The sequence below is a fragment of the Paroedura picta genome, chromosome 5, assembly GCF_049243985.1.
Source record: "Paroedura picta isolate Pp20150507F chromosome 5, Ppicta_v3.0, whole genome shotgun sequence".
In the NCBI taxonomy this organism is placed as follows: Eukaryota; Metazoa; Chordata; class Lepidosauria; order Squamata; family Gekkonidae; genus Paroedura; species Paroedura picta.
In genome coordinates, this window is record NC_135373.1 from 98,769,684 (window position 1) to 98,791,074 (window position 21,391).

The 21,391-nt window shown below is 42.8% G+C and overlaps 1 protein-coding gene across 2 annotated transcripts in view; it reads right to left on the reverse strand.

Moving 5' to 3' along the window:
- Positions 1-1,523: 1,523 nt before the first annotated feature.
- ZC3H7B (zinc finger CCCH-type containing 7B) overlaps positions 1,524-21,391 on the reverse strand; it is a 53,087-nt gene continuing 33,219 nt past the window's right edge. For both annotated transcript variants that reach the window (XM_077339380.1, XM_077339379.1), the window contains exons 18-23: positions 15,885-16,018; positions 14,110-14,215; positions 9,960-10,068; positions 8,520-8,650; positions 7,078-7,241; positions 1,524-5,986 (exon numbers count right to left, since the gene is read on the reverse strand). In XM_077339380.1, the coding sequence (XP_077195495.1) occupies positions 5,794-5,986; positions 7,078-7,241; positions 8,520-8,650; positions 9,960-10,068; positions 14,110-14,215; positions 15,885-16,018 (837 nt within the window). In that variant the 3' untranslated portion in view covers positions 1,524-5,793. The remainder of the gene's footprint in view (positions 5,987-7,077; positions 7,242-8,519; positions 8,651-9,959; positions 10,069-14,109; positions 14,216-15,884; positions 16,019-21,391) is intronic.

The following is a 21,391-nucleotide window of genomic DNA, read 5'->3' on the forward strand; positions in this document are numbered from 1 at the left end:
AAACTTACTCACAGGAGACACAAAACATACATGAAGACTGAAGCACCATTGTAAGTTCACTTTCTGCTAGAATTGCTTTAAAAAGCTGATGTGGGCACATTAAAATCTGCACTCTACGTTTCACACATGCACACTGACAGCAAGAGACCCCATTCTTCAGGCTTCAATAACCCCAGAAGTGTCATGATCATGTTGAATAGGGTTGGGGGTATGTTAGGAAATACAATCCCATAACATTGGAGCAGATGCCTATGTGATAACTTATAATTTGATTTGTATTAAGCCTTCTTCAAACTGAGAATATATATAGAGAAGTAATCACTGAAGAAATATTGGGAAAATGGGTTAGAATACCTAGGACCCCATTCTGGTTACTCTACACATTGGAATTAACTTTTGAGAGACTTATTGAGCACATAAGAATTGATTTGTCAGCCTCCTGATTTCCTTTGCTTTTTCGTGGACTTCTTCATGAGGAATCATTGGTTCATTGCTGAATATGGTTGGGAAGCATAGCTGTGTACATGCCCACCTGGGGCCCCTCCCTTTCCCACCCCCTCCAGGCCCATCATTGGCTATTTTGAGGTCAACAGGACCTTATATGGTCATATCACTCAATAAATGTTTAACAAATTAAAATATATATTAAAAATTTACACCCACCCCTTTGGGAAATCCTTCCAGGGCTGTCAAGAAACCCTGGTTGAGAAAGCCTGCTATAGATGAATACTTTTGGATGATGTCCTTGATGCAAAGTTTCCAAGGCTGAAAGTTCAAGAGCACTTAAACTGCAGTCATGGCCTGACAATTGAATGATGGGAACTCTAATGATGTGAACTTTAAACATGGTTGCCTCAAGCAATTTTGATTTATGGATCATGTGCTTACTTTCTGTAATAAGAACAGAAAACAAAACATACTGCAGACTACTTACACAGCATGGCCAGTACCCCTTAAAACAGGAGGTATTTACATGCAAGTCATGTCTGCAGCACATATGAATGAACAGAATCTCCTTTCTCTCCTTTACACACCATATACATGCATGGATCCCATTTATACCATGTAATCTGATGCAGTTCCAGCAGGCACACCTCAAACACTGTTTGAATTGAATCCATCACATGTTTGGACCTCCAGCTTCATTCTTCCCGAGCATGATCTTCATATTAGTTACTACACACACGGCTACATATTTAATGCTTCCGCAGTCTCTTGTGCCAGTGGCAAGACCAAAATCATTCTAGCCCATGGAAGTAGAAACAATAAAAAAACATCTGATCCGGTGCAAAGAATGGAAGCATGTACAAGCTGCAAGAACCAAAACACAACAGCTATCATGTGGCTGAAACCTGGTGTAGCAAAATGTTTAACTGGAAGTTCTATCCGCTTTTCAGCCAGTTTATTCCTCTCTGCTTACACTTCATAGCAGTCATCTTGATCCATCAAATTTGTTTGCGAGAAAGACACAAGAATCACCTTAAACTTCTACTGTAGGGAATACAGACACACAACCACATGGAGAGGGTTTAAAGTGCACACTTTTATTTTCTATTACAAAGGCTAAAAGAAGCAAATCTGTCTCATTAAGAACAAGAAAGTTGTTAGAACATCTACATTATTATCTTGGATTCTAGACCTTGTGAAGGTACTATTAAATTCTTTGTAATAGTAAAGCGTGGTATTTGTAAAATATATTAATACAAAGACATTTTTGAAGGACTCTCCAACTTATTACAAGTCCAGCTTAGAAACAGAGCATCCCTCGTGGCTGGCTTTTCTCTGTATGTTTCTGTCACCATATTTCTTAAAGATAGCCTAGCTAACCAGCAACTTGTTTGCATAATAACCTTTCCTGGACAAAAGCCTGAGAAAGGAGTTTGGCTTGTTTCTTTCCAGCACCTTATATGATGATTGAATTCATAACTTTCATATTCATAACTTTTTTCATATAAAGAAAGGGCATTGCCAAGATGGGTTTTTTTTGGGAACATAGCTGCAGTATTAAAAAACAGAACAGTGACCCAATTTTATTATTATTCTCAGATGTGAACGCCTTCTGAAAACTTTACTGGTTTAACTCAGTTGCTCTAAGTACTGGGGTTTTCTCAGCAATCACTGCAGAAGTGATAGTATCGTCGAGACAACAAGATGGAATGGCAAAATCAAATAAGTTTATATATCATATTCAGGCTGGGGGAGGAATCAGGAAGGCAAAATCAAGCTTCCTGACCTCAACAATGCCTCTTTTTTCCCCCAATAAATTAACGACTCTCTCTTACAAATTAGACTTCACCTAGGGATTCAGGCTGACAGTCCTTTATGAAGAGTAGGTTCATTATTCCAATCAGAATCACAATCACCTCTCAACGACGATTTAAAAAATCCCTAGTAGAAATATTTTTCTCTTCCCAACATCAGCTGTCTATCAATGAGAGATGCTACATTCCCCAGCTAGAGTCCTTTTCCTTAACCCTCAACAAAAGATGCCTTCAATACCACATACATATATAATATTATATAGTGATATATTTAATACCTGTGTATATATGCTTTATGAAAGAGTTACATATATACACACTAGAACAAGTCTGGTGACAAAATACTGCAACATCACATATCAGGTTATCATACCAGGAAAAAAAAAAGAGTTGATTCTCATTGCAATGTCCAAGAATACGTGCTCCCCACCCCACTACTCTGCCTCCATTGAACCTCATCCATTTCTCCCTGCATCAAATAGTACTGACCAGGGTAAGAAGGGCCACAAAGCAGTTTTATTTATGAATTAACGAGGAAAGGAAAACTGTCCACCCCATAATCTAAAATAAATTCACGTATCATAAAGTAATGGCAGAGCATATATAGTTACATATCTAGATACAGATAGTTTAAGAATTTTAAACATCCATTTCTTATATGTGTTTTCCCACTATCTGCCACAAACAGCTAACAGCTCAACCCCAGAAGCTAACGTCAGTTGCTCTTGTCGGTGCTTTCCAAAGTAAGACCAACAGGTTGAAGGCATAATGGTTAATGTAGGCAACAGGCAACTACTCGAAATGTCTGGTGTATGGGGAAGGGGATGATTTGGCTCATTTCATTGCAGTTGGATTCCTGTGGCTTTGCTTACTCTAGTTTCGTATTAATTAAGACTATTAAAATAGCAAGACAGGAGACAAGTACACTCCTTTTATATCAAAGCAAGGACAATGGACAGCACCTAACATGATCTAAAAGGTCTCATTTCAAATTTCAGAACAATCAACTCAACAGGATGGGCCTGCTTACATCAACACAGCTCCCAAATGACGTGTATGCATGGATTTCCTCTCCCTCTCCTCTCCCTTTCCTTAGAAGGTTGTGAAGGAGGAGAGAAACATGACTTTCAATATCACAGAAATAAACCAAAACAGCCATGTTTTCATGGGGAACTTCAGGCTAATTTTAAGATCTACAAAAGTTTTGGAGTGAAGGTCAGGCATTTCCTAACACAAGCGAGACAGCAACAGGGGATCTGATCATCAGTTAAAAGCAGACGGCATAAAAGGGAGCTTTCAGAGACCCACTGACTTTCCCCCTTGGCCTACTCATTCCATTTCCAATCTTTTCTCTCCATATGAAGTGGTAGCCTATTTTATACTTTCATATTAACTCGTCAGTGGAAATGGGCTACAAATAAGGGAAATATTAAAACATCTGTTGGAAAGTTATAAAAAATGAATAATATCTAACCAAAACTGCAGATCTCTGAAAGAAATCTCACCACTTAAGTCCTAGTGCCATACTTCAGCTTGCAGAACATAAATTGTATCTCAGCTGTTCTGTGGATCAAGCATTTACATTATCCACAAATGCATTCCCTCCTAGAACCCAAGGAGACATTAGGGCAACCAATCACGATACTTAACAGAAGCATTGAGCCTTTTAGTTTGCAAAAGCATTTTCATTCGGAACACACTTCTTTTGGATCATGTGCTCCCTTACCCACATTACATGTTGCCACTGCTCAAAATAGTGCCCTGATAACAAGGTTTTTCCTCCTACCATCCCTTGCAGAATGACCACTCCACTGAAGATTCCTATCTGTTTTTTGCTAATTTTACAGCCCAATCCTGAACATCTGAAAGCCCCGTTGAGTTCATTCCTTTTAGGGATGCTTCTCATTATAGCTTCTGAATATTCACTTCAGAGGCATATTAAATATCACTGATACATAAAATGTGTAAACAGAAAGTTGTTAGTGGCTATTTTGGGGTATTCGTTTTGCAAACACCAGCTAGTCATCTTTCTTCCTTTCACTGATATTCTGATTAAATCATATTAACTCTTGCAAGTTGTTTTCTTTTCAGGAAACATTGTTTTTGTTGTTGCGGTTTGATTGTTTGTTTTTCCTCCCTGTTCAATTCTACTTATGATTTCAAGTGAAGTTACATTTCTCATAATCTGGTGCTGGGTTATTATGTGGCAAAATACGGTTCCAGGCCTCATTACTCTTAAGTGATATCCGTGGATTAATCGTTGTTTTCTTGGAGGCAAAATACTGCATGGTAATTTTAAATCCTTTTTTGCCCATTTCCACTATCAACATATTTGGGCCCGGGCACACAATTCTGCAGTCAAGTAATCAAGGGCAAATTTTTATGCACAGAGGGCATCACTGAACGTGGAAGACGCAGACCTTCCATAATGACTGAGGGGGCTCCCCCAAGGCTTCAAGCCCGTTATCCACTTTTCTTAAGCCCAGTTTGTGTACCCCGGCATAATGGTAAGAGCATCTTGATTTTAAGTGGCTGCTTCTTTGTGTCTGTGCCATAGGGAAAGACATTCAGAGCTATGCTTAAACTAAACAATAACCAAGTTTAACTCAACAAACCAGTATTGATTTACTTTCTGTATAAAATACAATCTGTAAACGAGGGGGGAGAATCAACCACTGCCTCTGCAAAAGACAATACACTAGCTACACAAAGGCCAGGATAGGAATCCAGTATCCTCCCTGACTTGATAGGGAATGGACAACATTGATCCTAGAAGAGAGAGAAAATTTCTCTCACTGCAATCTACAGATTATCAGAGTCCTTTTTCAAAATTTTAAAATCACACAGATTTATAAGACCTCATTGGCTACAGAGCGGATTTGGTGCCTGTGAAGATGAGGTACACAATAATCTATAGGGACACCGCCCCCCCCAATAAAATTCCACTTCCTTTTCATGTTTCTCCTATACTTGTTTCCATGACACTGCAATATCCCAAAAAAACTAGACAGTCCGTAGTAAGAATTCAGGAGGAAGGGATTCTGAATGAAAAATCTCTCCCTCAACCTTTTCCTCTCATGTCATCACTGCAAATAGCTTGTTTTTTAAGGAGGGGAAAATAAAGAGACTAACGGTGGCAGATTGGGGAAAAAATTAAAGGAAAAATGTAGAAAAAAAATCTAAAAGCATGATGTTCATTGGCTATTGTTGTTGTTGTTAGGTGCAAAGTCATGTCTGACCCATCGCGACCCCATGGACAATGATCCTCCAGGCCTTTCTGGCCTCTGCCATTCCCCGGAGTCCATTTAAATTTGTACCAACTGCTTCAGTGACTCCATCCAGCCACCTCATTCTCTGTCGTCCCCTTCTTATACGGATCAATTTATAATTGCATGGAACCCCAGTAAATTATCTTGATTATTTTACAACAGAAAGTAAGGTTTTTGGGGAACTGTTATTAGCTTCCCTGTCACAGCCCTGTTCCTTCCATCCCCAGCTCTGCAAATCTGCCTGCTTGTCCCCCGCCCAGTGATCATATGCTCTCCCGCAACAGAAAGTTGTATTTGCCAAAGTCGTCGTCTCTGGGGCACAGCAGCATATCCTTGCGGGCTTTGGCCAGCTTCTGCTTCATTACTTCCCTCCGATCCAGCCACTCTGTCAACTCATCCTGGCCGTGAGCAAAGCGACATTTTTCCCCTTCAGGGCAGGATTTTGTCTTCTGGAATCTGCCAGGAGGACAACACATGGCTTAAAATGGACTACAGATTAAACAACGGCTCTCTGCTATCTGTTCAATTCTGCTGCATTTGGAGACTGAAAACTAACCTCACTGCTTGGGGGGGTTTTCACTAGATGCCAGATTTCTTTTTAGTATACCAACCCAGGTCACAATAGCTTCAGACATGAAACAGCCGTATACAACCAGGGATACAACTGAATCTAAACTAAGAGCCTGACAATAACCAATCCAAATTTAGAGATGTTGCTGGGCACGATGAAAAAGCCTCTAATAGTGCAATCCTATGCAGAGTGACACCTTTCTAGGCCCAATGAAGTCGATGGGCAGTTCATGGAAGGGAGTAACTCTGCTCAGGACTGCAATAACAGGGGAAAAAATCCTAATATGATAGACTAAGAAGCACATGGGGTGCTGGTGCCAAACATACCAATCCTACTAGAACCCAGCACTGAGGGTGGGATTACTGTATATGAACTGCTTAGTGCCTTAATTCAGCATGTCTAATATCTTCAAAAGAGCCTCTTGTGGCGCAGAGTGGTAAGGCAGCCGCCTGAAAGCTTTGCCCATGAGGTTGGGAGTTCGATCCCAGCAGCCGGCTCAAAGTTGACTCAGCCTTCCATCCTTCCGAGGTCGGTAAAATGAGTACCCAGCTTGCTGGGGGGTAAACGGTCATGACTGGGGAAGGCACTGGCAAACCACCCCGTATTGAGTCTGCCATGAAAACGCTAGAGGGCGTCACCCCAAGGGTCAGACATGACTCGGTGCTTGCACACCTTTAATATCTTCAAAGCCCCTTTATTAGGAAGCACCTGAAGATCACTTAAGGAGATCCTGCTTTTGGTTTGTACTTTCATCACCTTTTATCATTTTAGTGACGCAGCAGGCTGAATGCAAGGGCACTGCAATCAAGAACTTTGTCTTAGCAATTACCGGCAATAATGGTTTTAGGACTTGAACATTTCCTCCCATTCCAGATATCTCCATTAAATCTGGAGCTACTTAACGTGACCACATCCCACGCCCTCCTTTCTCAGCCGTAACCACCACGTGAGAAAGGGGAAGCTTTGTGTGCTGTACCTTTCACACAGCCGGAACTCGCCCATGGGGAAACGGTAGCTCCAGCAGCTGGAGTCATTGTCAGACGTGAAGACTTTCTCCTTATGCTTTTCTGACTGGATGTGCTGCTGCCATTGCTTCTTGCTGTTGCTGTTCTTTCCACAGAGCCAGCAGTGGTAACCCATCTGGCAGTCAGAGAACAACACGTGGCCAAATCTGTTACTTTACCTGGCTCCACTGTCCAACTTCTCTTAAAAGGTAAATTAGAGAGGCTTTCCCCTGGAATGTCCTATTTGTCCTATTTACTGGAATGTCCTACTTGCTTCTATTCACGTTTATACCCATCATGTTTTATGGATCCATTTTCCAAAACGACTGGCTGTCAGCTGGGTTCTTTGGGAAGGACAAGAGCCAAAGGGATAAGGCTGAAGGGGAAAAGGAGGTACCCTTCCTTGAGGTCCATTGGCACCTGGCTCTTCAAGGCAGCATACTTCCCTCACAAAGCAGCGCATTCAAGATCTATTTTCTCACTTCATAATCAGAGTCGCATATGGCCTACTGGAAAGGCTCGATATGGTTTCCAGCAGCAACCTGACTCTCAGACTTTACTCTATGCAACTGAGTCCTGTAGCACAAGAGCTGAAATACAGGTGGGATGACCCTGCTCCATGTGAGCCTCTCAGGAGGTAACTGAAGGAAGTATCACCTGGGAGGAAAAAGGGTCATCAAGGAAGGCCCCAAGCATCTTGAATAAGACAACTGGCCTAGCCTCATAACATGGCCTCAGGGAAGCCACTTCTGCATTAAGAAATAACATAATGCACAATGAGAGCCAGCTTAGTGCAGTGGGTCTGAGATTACACTGGAGAGATCCAGGCTCAAATCTTTGTTCAGTCATGAAATTCACTGGCAACCTTGGGTCAGCTATTACTCCCTCAGTTTCACAGGAATGGGAGAACCATATAAGATGCCCTGCATGCCTTACATTATTACAGGAAGGGCGGGACAAAAAAACGTGAACAATAGCTAAGACATGTTTGTATTTCACTATATGTGCATGTGCTGAGTAGAAGAAAAGTTGGTTCTTATATGCCGCTTTTCTCTACCCAAAGGAGTCTCAAAGCAGCTTACAATTGCTTTCCCTTTCCTCTCCCCACAACAGTCACCCCGTGAGGTAGGTGAGGCTAAGAGAGTCCTGATGTTACTGCTCAGTCAGAACAGCTCTATCAGTGCTGTGGTGAGCCCAAGGTCACCCAGCTGGCTGCATGTGGAGAAGGAGCGTGGAATGAAACCCGGCTCACCAGATTAGAAGTCCCCACTCCTAACCACTACACCAATCAGCCATTTAGAATCAGTAAAATATACAAAATGACATTCCAAAGAGAGTGCTATAGGTTTCCTAAAAGACTAGGGATGAGAAAATGCAAACGAGGAAGAAGGATCAGGAAAGAGAGAGACCATACCATGTCAGCATAGTCAGTGGGCATCTGAATTTGCTTCTCTCCTTCCCTTGATGTTAGTGGCGTCCCCTCGCCTGGCTTTCCAGGGTTGTGTTTTTTCAGCCACATATCATAGGTCTGTTGCATATCCAAAACTGCAAGAAATAATAAGTTTGATTAATCAGAGAGTCTCCTTCCCATCATTCCAAAACTGCTACCCCTCTAGATAAGAAAGCTTTGAAGAAATCCTACTCCTAGATGAAAAAAGTGTTTAGCTGTCCTGAAGTGTGTGCAGGGTTGCCTAACAGGAGAAGGGAGTTCCTCCTCCAGCCCATCAGAGTTTTTTTGTTTCAGACAGGCTTTTAAACAACATCTGTTTCGAGTGCCCAGCACGTTCACGCCGTTTGTCTGTAAAAAGTCAACTTTAAATTCAAAAAGAAACCGACCCCGAAACGATACTTTGAGCAGAAAGGAAGGGGGAGGGCAATGCTTTCATGACTGCCAAAAAGCACTAGGCTGGGACAAAAGTTGCTCTCAAGCTCAACTCTGCTTGGTAGTTTGTGCATCTGACCAATAGGAGTTGAGTGTCAAGACACGGAAGGCTCACCACCAGAAGTATGCATGTCTCTATGCAGCTTCTGCTAGGCTTGTGGCCTATTCCCCATCAAACGCACTAGTATTCAAAGGGTTTTTTAAAATGAAAACAGGCATTTTCACTCAACACCCTGGAAGAGACCATCAGTCTGTTCTTTCTGATGCCACCAATTATACTTTGTCTGTCCAGTCTTCTTACTTATGGCAGTGGGGAAAATGGGTGTCTGCCTTTCTAAAGCAGGCTGGCAATTCAAGAGGAACTGCCCAACACTGTTCCAGTCATGCATATGGTCATGTGATGCTCAGCATAGATTTCAGGATAATATCATAGCAAGTCTGCGTTGGATGCCTAGGACTGGAACAGCTGGAACAGATCACATGGAAGTCAGGTGCAGGATGCAAGTAAGGCCTGGCCCCAGCACAGGGAGCAAGGTGGTGTTGCATAACATTTGGGCAACAGTGTCACAGCACATACTTGACTCCACATCACTGCTGATTTCCTATAAACACCCATGTGTAAATTTGAAGCCAACCTCCACTGACTCCCCATTCCTGAGTGATTTCCACCCAATCCCCTTTCCCAGAATTAACCATGATCTCACATTATGGAGGCGTTGACACAAACCGTAACAAATGCAGACCAGGTTCCTTTGGAATCCTGCTTCAAATCACAGTTTTTCTCTCTGACCGAAGAGGGATATTTCGCTGGCATGCAGTGGTCCAAGTGTGAAAGCGGCTTTTGAAAGGGAAGGGGAACTGATCCAGCGCACCCTTTGCAAATTGACACTCAGCTTGCAATCTGTGATACACAGGGAACTACTATTATGCCTGCAATGGGCCTCCTCTAGTTCCCCTCTTCCTCTCACTCACTTTTATTTTCTTTCATGAAAGTCCACATATCTCTCTCCTCTGGACTGTGAGCAAAGGAGCAGTTTCCAACATACTGGCACTTCCTCCCATTCTGGGCATGGATACATAGCTGTGAAGAGACAGAAAGCATATCACAAACGTAAATGCACACCCCTGCACTAGTGAGGAATGAGGCGGAAACCAGCCAAAAGGTCAGATCAAGCAAATTAATTCATGCTTTTAATTAGGAGCAAACAAAAGGATTGTGTATTCTGACACTTCAACAGCTGCAGCTTCCAGATTTATCCCTTCAGCTTGACAGATGATGGTGCCCTTGAGGAGCTTTGAGCCTTTTAAAGAGACCAAACAGTGGCCTTTCCCAGAGTATTTCAGAACTACTTTTGTGTTCTTCCTATTCTTCTCTTCTACCTCCAAACACTTTCCATGCGCTCTCAGATAAGACACTGTTCCAAACATATTGCTTATCTACTGTTATATTTACTTACATCACTTAAAGTCTTAACTTTCTCTCCAATGGGACCCAAAGAGGACTACATGATTCTCTTCTCCCCAGTTTTACTGTCGCAACAACCCTGTGAAGTGGACTAAGCTAATGTTTGTGATTGACCCAAGGTCTCACAGGCAAGCTTCCTTAGCAGAGTGGGATTCAAACCTGAATCTCCCAGATCCTAGTCTTACACTTACGTAGCCACACTTTGGGATAAAGGGCAAGGCCTTTTCCACAATGGCCCCTAATCATGGAATTCTCTCCCCAAGAAGCTCTATTTTAATTTGAAGAAGAGTTGTTTTTTTTACCCTGCTTGTAACTGCCTGAAGGAGTCTCAAGGTTGCTTACAATCACCTTCCCTTCCTCTCCCCACGAGAGACACCCTGTGAGGGAAGTGGGGCTGAGAGAGCTCTGACAGAACTGCTCTGTGAGAATGGCTCTAAGATGATTGTGATTAACCCAAAGTCACCCAACTGGCTGCATGAAACAAGCAGGGATCTAGGAACGGAAGGCACATTCATTCATTGTTGACATGCTGTGTCTAATGTTTTAAATATTTAAATTTTATCATTGTTAAGGTTTTTAATGCAAGTTTTGTTGCTGTAAGCCATCACGAGGGCTCTTTGGAACCATATGACGATATCAATCCCAAAGCCAAATTGAAAATGATGCACTGGAGGTTCATAAGGGTTATTTAGTTGTCACTGTGGTTGCCAAGAAGGTCTCTACACAGAATGCTGTGAAATGATTCCTGTACTTTCTGCCACATTCTCAACCTTCTTGAGATTGCTGGCTGTGGCATTTCCAGGTAAAGGCTTTTTGGACAGAAGGCACATCAAATCCATGCAAGCCACATAGGAAGAACTGTGACAGATGGTTGTGCAGGCGCAAGTAGGACCAGTGGGAATGGCATAGTCCAAAACTGCAGCCATTATACAGAACTCTACGTAAACTGCTGCCTATGTTTCTCAACCCATTTTCTCCTTCATCTCCAGTTTATCACTGCAGCACTAAACCGGAAATCTAGGCAGGATTTCCAGGTATTACAATCCTTTCCCTTTTCTTAAAGTCTGAGCACATTTTATGTTCCGTGGGGAAACAGACTGATCCTGTCCAAATTCTTCAGTTTTCTATCTCTAGGCCCTTGTGCATGCTGCTAAAATGTCCAGGGCTTTCTTCCCCCTCTCAGGAATTGAAAAATTCCAGCATGCAAATCTCATTCACATTTTAACCCACCCATTGCCTCAAAAGAGCATACAGGGTTCCTTCATTTCAGTTCCACAACAACCCAGAGAGGAAGAAACAGTGACCTTTCCTGGAATTTTGAATCTACTATGATGCTCTAGTTCCATCAACATCAATTCTAAAGAGAACTGCTGGCTTGATAAACTGATAAATGGCTCACAGGGCTCCAGTCTGCTCCTTTTCAAGCAAAAGAGAAAAAAGAGGTCATGAACCAAGACCCACTTGTTGACCTAGCTGCCCTCTGCCTCAGCGGGAAATTATTCTGAGCCAGATCCCTTCTCTCATGCTGGAAGCAGAGACCAGCCTATGTCCAGTTCCTCCCATTTTATAAGTGGCTTAGAGTCTGCAAAGCCAGCTTTGGCTTAGCCACTTGAATCCAGCCTCACACAGCAATGACCCCAGTTTACTGCCACACAAGAAACAGGGCCTCCAGCTTCATTGCAGCTTCAAGCCAGTACTATAGTGGACTAGCACATACCGCCAAGGTCCCAAGACCAAGCAGTCTTCCTATGCGTGTACTGCCCAAGTCCCCACAAGAGGATCTCCAAAGGAGGCATTTCGATGAATGACCTTCAAGAGGCCAAAAATAAAATACCCGTATTTGCCGGCATATAAGACAACTGGGCGCATAAGACGACCCCCCAACATTTCCACTCAAAATATAGAGTTTGTTACATTACATTACAGTACTATGGGCCACTATGGGCAGCTATGTCTATCCCAACTGAAGTGCACCTGGTGTATAGGACAACCCCCCCACTTGGAGGCATATTTTTCAGGGGGGAAAAGTAGTCTTATATGCCAGCAAATACTCTAATTACCTAAGCTGCTTATCATTTTGACAACAGAAAGAAAATAATATTGTGTATGGTGCCATAGGAAGCTAGACCGAGTGAAAGGCTTCACAATTCAAACATTCTAACATGGACACTTCTAACACATTTAAGCAGGAGTAGTCAACCTGTGGTCCTCCAGATGTTCATGGACTACAATTCCCAAACTCTGGCAGGGGCTAATGGGAATTGTAATCCATGGACATCTGGAGGACCACAGGTTGTCTACCCCTGCATTTAAGAACTCCCTCAATTATTACCTCTTATAATTCATTAGCACTGAAGGTCAGCATTTGGGAGGCAGGCATTAATATCTATATAGAACACAGGAGAAGAGTTAAAGAGACACTTCTCTGGCCAAGACAGAATGCTGCCCCTTTTACAGTCCCTCTTCTACCCTCCTTGCATTCTAGAATCTTGGAATCTAAGAAATGAAGAGGCTTTGTTTTTAAAGACCACACCCTGAGGCTGCATCTCAATTGGCCATCTACAGCTGAAATAATTCATGTGTAATAGGAGAAGGCTCTCCAAAGCAACCTCTCCCCACTACCCCTATTCCCTCCCACATGCAAACAGAAGATGTTGGCTTTGGGCTCAAAGGAAACAGGCAGACGTTCAGATTAGAAACAGATTTCACAAATGCTTCCCAAAACACAGACCATCCTCTTAATAGTCAACAAAAAGACACAGCAGGGATACGCTCTGCCCCCTTGGAGCAACAGTGAGCAAAGAACTATAGTTGCTGTCACTGCAGCACATGAAATCTGCTGTTTGCAAAGAGCGCTGCAATAAAGCTTCTCCAAAATAAGATTTTGGCCCATGAGGAATGTAGGACACTTGGAGCATGAATGTGCATAGATGCGTTTGAAGATGTACGGGCACACAAAAACAAGTCACTTGCTCTTTATTTATTAAAGATGCTTAAGTCCTCTCCTTTAAATACATCAGTTCTTTCCAAAACTGCCAGAAACATCAGGAACTTGACGCTTCATTATATTGAATCAGACCATCAAGTCCATCAAGGTCAGTACTGTTTACTCAGACCTTTTGCATCACCTGCTACCTGATTCTTTCAGCTGCAGATGCTGGGGATTGAAGTAGGGAGCTTTTGCATGCAAAGCAGATGCTCTTTCATTACTGAATCACAGCTCCTCAGATTTGCAGGCCTGCTGCATCTCTTTTGGTGGTAAATAAACTTTGGAGTATCACAAACTTTTCTCTACCTCTGGCCCAGATTACATGAGGGACTGATCCAGGTGAAATGTGACATCTGAATTCCATCTTTACAGCCAGCAAAGTTTTTACACAACCAATCTGCTTGAGCAGTTTGAAAATGCACCAAATCACGTGATTATCTAGTCGTGGTTCATAGCCAATTTGTTTTCTCCCTCCAAAAACTTAGTTCATTTATTTAATTAATTTATATTCCGTCTTTTTCTTGAAAGTGGCTCACATTATTCTTCTCTCCTCCATTATATCTCTATGCTGTTGACAGACTGCCACCTTAATTCACCATCTGGTTTTCCCTTCTTGCTGCTCAGGTGTAAAAGGCAAGGTCAGTGCAATCCAAAACCAAACTACCTACATCATACTGCTGAGGGAAATTACGGATAGAAGGCAACGGTCGGACAGACACCCACTTCTTCTTTGCTTTGGACATCACTAGCAGGACACGGCGTTCCTTGGTCCAACTATATGATGGGGAGGAAACACATAGAATGGATGAGAAAGACATGATGAAAAGAGTCTGCCAATTACAAAGGAGCACATATAGTCAGCTAATCTATATTAGGAGAGTCTGGCTTTCATAACTACTAATAAGAGTTTTAAGTCAGGGACTCAAGAGTTCTGCATGGGAAGAGTTCTGTGCTGTAAAGCAGTGGTCCCCAACCTTTTTATCATCGGGGACCGGTCAGCACTTGACAATTTTACTGAGGCCCGGGGGGGGGGGGTAGTCTTTTGCCAAGGGACGTTCCACTTGCTTTCCCACTGGCGCCCTTGACTTCCCGCCGCCTGCTGGGGGGTGCTACCAGCAGCAGCTCTGCAGTGCCATGTCGAGGGGGAGCCTCACCCATGGCATCCACCGGAGAGCACCAAAGGTGAGCTGGTGGCAGGCTGGCAGGGCAGCCCCCAAGGCAGCAGCCAGGGAGGAGGACAAGGAGGAGCCGCGGCCCAGTACCGACTGATCCACGGACCGGGACCAGTCCCCGGACCGGGGGCTGGGGACAACTGCTGTAAAGGAAAACCACTCATCCTATCAGTGTAAGCTATATTAAGTTGTAAAAGTACATAAGAAAAAAAGTCTTATTCAGGCAGACCAACTATCTGTCTAGCCCTGTATCTTCGACAACAGTCAGGTTGATAATCCCCCAATAGTGTGCATATTGTACCACCCTGCCATAAAAGGGCCTGAAGAGTGGCTTGGAAAAGTAAGGCTTAGGGTGGACGCATCTCTCCCATCAGTGGTCCTCAGAACAAAGAGGTCCTGTGCTGCTCTGGTCCCTGCCTCTGCCAATACCAGAACAGTGATAGACTACTAAAAAGAGAGGGAGGGAGTAAGGACACATCAGGATTTTCTAATGCAGCCTGTAGCCAGTGACAAGCATGGGGGGAATTCCCTAAGGTATCATCATTGCTCAGAAAGCACAGTGGACTAAGTGGGCAAAGGACTGGGCAGGATTTGGGGCAACAACATTAGCCAAGATGCCTTTGCATTGTTCTGGAAGATGTTCAGGGGGTTTAAAAAAGATATAATCTTTTGGAATGTAAACAATTCAAAAGAAATTCCGTCTCAACATCCTGAAGAAGTTCCTCACAGTTAGAGCAGTTTCTCAGTGGAACAAGCTTCCTCAGGAGGTGGTGGGTTCTCCATCTTTGGAAATTTTTAAACAGAGGCTGGATAGCCATCTGACGGAGAGGCTGATTCTGTGAAGGCAAAGGGGTGGCAGGTTACAGTAGATGAGTGATTGGGATGTGAGTGTCCTGCATAGTGCAGGGGGTTGGACTAGATGACCCATGAGGTCCCTTCCAACTCTATTATTCTATGATTCAGGGCTGCAATTTTAATTCAGGAGAGGGGGAAAAAAAGTAAACCGGTGCCCCTTTAATAGAGGGTTGTGGAACATAGCATTAGAAGCTTGTTGAGCAGGAGGCTGGCATAGCCTCTGTCTATCATCTGTAGATTCCCTCATCCTCATCTGTTCACCTGGGCTCCTCCAAATACATCTTGTACCATCTCCATCAACAGAAACCAATATTGGTACAGTCCACTAAAAATGGAATTCCCAGCAGTTATTTAACATCAAGAGAGGTTTCCACAGTGTGGTTAAGGGCGAAGGCAAAATAGGTAAGGGTGCCTACCAGTGGCGTGCTTTGGCACTACAGTATTTGAGATCCTTGTCTGGTTCCACCACCTGCCCATTCCTCCAACACTGGCCACAAACAAATTTCATCTGGAGGTCAAACGTGTTTGATGTGGGAGTCCTGGTAGAAGCCTGACATTGGGAAGAGTGGAGAAACACAGGCACTGAGAATGAATTCAGAATGCATGCTGAGATTTGGAGATCTAGATTGGAGATCCTTCACAAGCATGCTATTTTATGCAGAAAGCAGCATAGTTAACATGTAACGGAAGCATACAACAGAGTAAGAGTGGACAGCGATTATGCTTGTTTCCATTCCCTGGACTGACATTACCATTCTACCCAAGCACAAAGGAGCAGGTTATCACATCTACTAGAAGTTAAAGAGAAAGGTTCACCATAACATACATGCTAACTATACAGATTCTGCTACATGTTAAGCAACTGATGAAATATCTGCTTCTACTTCTCAACTTCTATTTGTGCTGTTACAAGTGACAAAAAGGGTCTAAATTTCATTTGCTGCTGTTCCAGCAAGACATTCATGATCCTTGGCATGGCATACCTTGGGTCCATTCAATCTATTCTGACATTATACCCAGCACCAAAGTCTTCTCATGAAGACAGAAAATCCAATACAAAAATAACTCTTTTGAATGTAATGTCCCCTTGGATCCTGGGCTGAGACTCCTCTGCAGTCATGTACAGAGTTACAAGAAAGCACATTAATATGTGTGAGCAACACAGTGGACCTGGGTATACAAGCCCCAAGAAAGATCCAAACCTGGAGATTTTCTCTTTCAAACCTGGTATTTTGAATCCACTGGATTTTTAAATCCTTTAAATAATCATTGAAGTGTGTTTAATAGTTTCCAAACTCTATATATATGTTATATATTTTACATTGTTGAATTGAATTGTCTTACATTTTTGAACTGTGATCCTGATTTTTATACTAGTCTAGTTGCAAATAAATGTCTTCATCTCTCCCAAACCACCATGGATGTATTTATACTCCAGTACTGCTTAACTCTGCTACTTCACTTGCCATTTGGGGAGATGGCATGCTCTTTGACTCACTGCTTTGACAATGACAACTGTTTTTTGGCTTGAAATAACGTACAGTTTGAGCAGATGAAGCAAAAGATCCTAATTATTCCAATATTCCTTGTGTGGACACTGAACTTGTAAAAGGGGGAAAAATCAAGGGTATAAACTGATTAATATATTGGTATTTTTAGGATTGCAAATCTGAGGAACACAAATTTGGGGGGTGGGGAATGAAGATCAAGAAAAGCAAACATTTATGGGCCAAACAGGATATGATTCTAGGATTTCCACAAATTTAACACACACACCCTTTTAAACAGCAGACAGAGAGCCCAATTAAAAGTAATGGCACGAAACAAGGCGTGGGAGAGGAGGGGGCATGCCACACACCCTTTTCTCAACCTGAAACAGTCTGACAGACCTACCTATTTGCCATGCTAGAGCACCACAGGACAGTTCCAAATCAATGGCAAGGGGGAGGTTTAACTTTTTTTTGGATCACATTCCCAATGAGTTAAGGCCCCACAGACTTGCAATTTAAAGTGTGTGTGTGTGTGTGGGGGGGATGCTGGGAACTCTATTCATCATGTCTAGTTTGGCCCCCAGCAAGAGGGAAGGAGAAGTGTTCCATTCCAGTGTTGAGGGAGTCAAGATCCTCACTTGCACTATTTAAGAGAGTCAGGAACAAATGAAATCGCTCTCAACATGTCCCCTGCATTGAAAGCTGCTCTCAAGCAAACAGAGCCAACTACACTGTCCTGTGTAAGCAAGCCTTCAGAGTACTTTAATCAGGTCACCAGAGCACACCAAGTCTCTTTCACCGACTTATTGTCCTTGCTGGCTGCCGCCTTTCATGCCTTTCACAAACGGGTGCCAGAGGCCAAGGGGATCTCCCTACGGAGCAGGTTCCTGCCTGTTACTTTATGCATAACCTACTAGAATAATGCAATGTGATCTGATATAGTGGAAATGGCAGGATACTATAGAGTGCTTCTAGATGGCTCACTTATGCCCTGAAGTAGTACTCATAGCAGTACACAAAGACAGGCAGAATCTATGGAATTTCCAGGATGGTAAGTGCTGTACAAACAGTAAAATAGGGTGAAACTGGAATAGCACAGTCAAAGAGAGATTAAAATAAACATCTGCAATGCTAGACACGTCCTTCTGGGCTAGTTTGCCACAGCAGAAGCTACTGCCTGTCTCAGTGTCAGGATTCATAAGAGATTTTCTTCAACCAAATAAACCTACTTAAGATCCTGCAGTGAATGGCGCATGTTCCATAGATACCTGCCTAGCTTCAGTCCTTGCTAAGGGCATGCAGGGAACCATGCAGTTACCACACATGTTACTATTTTAAATGTTAGTTAGCAAGGCAGTTCTGTCAGACAGCCCTCTCTGTGTTATGGCAAAGATGAAATTGCCTTAGGGACTAGAGGCTGCGACATAAGAAGATCACACCGATTAAAGCCTGGAAAAGCTTCTTCTGCCCGACATCAGCAACTCCAGGTGGCTTGTTTGAGAACATCAGGCAAGCGCAAACTGAATAGGTTTTCTGAGGTGAGTTGCCAAAGGCCCTGCATATGCACATTCCCTTGCCAAATAAATCCATGTTCATGGAGGGGAAAGGAATTGCAACGAGCAGCCAAAAACACCTACTTACACATGACTGTATCTGCAAGGACAAGACACACATACCTGGCAGATTGCTAATAAGCCAACGTTACATGGAAATCAAGGGTTTTCTTAAGCATTCGGTGGATTACACTAAGCCCAAGAAGCTTCAGGTAACAGCAGCACCCATTGTTATGGGGCCAACTCCACAAAATAAAGCTGGCAACTAAATCACACCAACCCACATGATTAAAAGCTTTGCCACAGCAATGCTGGGATTTGTTATTCCAAATAAGGCAACTGGCAAGCTGCATGGAAAAAGGTGGGAGGGCAAGAGAAGTCAGATGTGACTTCAATGCAGAAAAGCATTCTTTTTTTTTTTGCAAGCTTCTTGTTGGGTTTTTAAAACCAATCTGCAACCGACCATGCCCATGCCAGCCAGAGTTAGTCACACCCAACTATTTGCAAAAAAACAAACCAACTGAGCCTAGAACTGTACCATCGGCTGTTGGAGGCAAGCCAGATAAATGGAAGGACCGTTCCATGTTGATCCAGAAGTGAATACTTTCAGACATGGCAGAATTAGCCCAGGGCAGCATTGCATTTAATCACGGGATGGCAAATATGAGATGACAAGTGGGAGACTAGCAAAGACTTGCAGTGGGCATCTCATTTTCCCCTTCCTGATTATTTCCTCTTTCCCTCTGCTGAAAGCCCCCGTAGCCTCTCCCCTTTTCCTGTTTCCTTCTCTTCTTCCCATCTGCCAGCCAACCTGTTTTTCTGCCCGTGTGTTCAGCATCTCCTTTACTCCCCCACCTACATCTGCCAGCCCAGCAACAGTGTCTAGCAAGTGTCTAGCATAGGGCATTTCACTTTATCATGTATCTTCCTCCTCACAGTATTTACTACTTCCTTCCTCTGACAATTCTCTTTCCTCACCTCTCCCGGCTTCCCTCATTCCTTTCCACCCACAAATCAACCTTTTACCAACCTCCCATCTTCCTCTGATTTTTATTTATTTCATTTCTACCCACCAATATCCATAATGGGGGCCCAAAGTAGCTTACATCACTGACCTCTCCCCCATTTTATTCACACAACAATCTTGAGATTGTTCAGTTAAGGAAGTGCAACAGGAGCATCTAAGAAAGAGTGAGAAATCAAACCTGGATGTCCCAGTTCATAGTCTGAAACTCTAACCACTACACAACACAGTTTTCATGAGGGTGACTGCTGTTCAACCATCACAAGTTGACAGGTCTGGATGAGTCACGCAAGTTGTGTGGCATTATTGCCTAGTAGTTGCTGCTGGGTCTGGCCCCAATGAGTCTTCCCTCAAAGGTCAAAACAGTTGTGGCAAGGGTCCTACCATCTCTCTCTTGGTCTTGCCAGAAATCAAGGCTTGAAGGCTGGCAATACTGTTACAGATTTCACAATGGCCACTGAGAGGGCATTTGTTTCTTAAAGCTGCAGGTATCATTTCTATTTGGGTGGGGGGACCCAGATTAATCTTTAAAATTCTGACTTTTCTGCAAACCTAGGGCTATTGAAGATTTGTAGAATGATATGTGTTGTCTGTTCATAACTCCAGTCTCTGGATACAAGTATTCAAAGATCTCCCCATGTTGAGAATTAGAGGTACTGATTTTGTGACTTTTTGAAACAAGCTCTCAAAGAAATCCACTTTCCTGCTCTATTTTGTAATTTTTCCATGTAGTCATTTTTAAATGAGTCAAGGAGCTTAAAAAGGAAAAGAATTTGTTGCTTACTGATTGGGGGGACCCTAGACCCATCCTACTGATGAGACGCGAGAGATTCATTCCACAACTTCCCTCCCCCCTTACCAGGGGGAGTTATTTAGCTGGGAGCACAGCTGAATGACCATAATACCAGACTGGAGAAACAGAAAAGCAAAAGTAAACTTTTCACTGTTGACTGAGCAACATCTTACCCTCTCTGCGACAGTCATTTGAGAATCAGCTAAAGGCTGGTAGGATGGTGCCTGAACTGTGGTCTAGGAGGGATGAACCTCTACGACAAATTAGCTGCATTAGTATTTCTGTTCCATTTTTTAAATGATCTGTAATACTCCTGTTCATCAGTAACTTGTAGAGTCCTTAATTAGCAGAACATCACAAAAAGGAATATCATTTTCTTTATACACCTTCAGAATTCCAGCTTTTAAACAATCTCCTGCATTCTCAGGTTTAAACTGTGCAGTAGCAGTTCCAACTTCTTATTAAGAGAAGAGGAACTTGAACACCCCATTAATTCTTCCTGTGCGGCATCAATTCAGGAGAGTATTTTTATAAAGGGAATTAGATTGTAGTTTTATGGCCTATGAAATATTTTGTAGGCTTTTTAAAAGTTGTTTATTGAATGTATTATGCCATTTATTAAATTCTCTAATTTTGTAATTTGGCCGTACCGCACTGTTAATTGTATTGTATTAAGTTTTTACTAGTGTATTATGCTATGTATTACATTGGTCTCTAATTTTGTAATTTAGCTTTATTGCATTTTAATTATATTATAATAGTTTTAACTAGGTTGCATTCACGTCTATGCCTTGAGCCTCAAGAAGAAAGGCAAACTAGAAACAAAGTAAACAACCTCATCAGCTAAAAAACCTGATCCACCAATTGGAAGACACCATTTTAGGATGGACATTTGCTTTGTCAGGCCCAATTATTAGGAGGACTTAAAAAGCACAGGGCAGAGCACCTACCATCTCTTTTCACTTTCCCCCCTTGTATTGTGGGATTCAGTGTCCCACTATAATCCTAAAGTAGGTGACATACAAGATGATGTAGGACCCAAAGTGGTGGTTGAAAGTGCCCT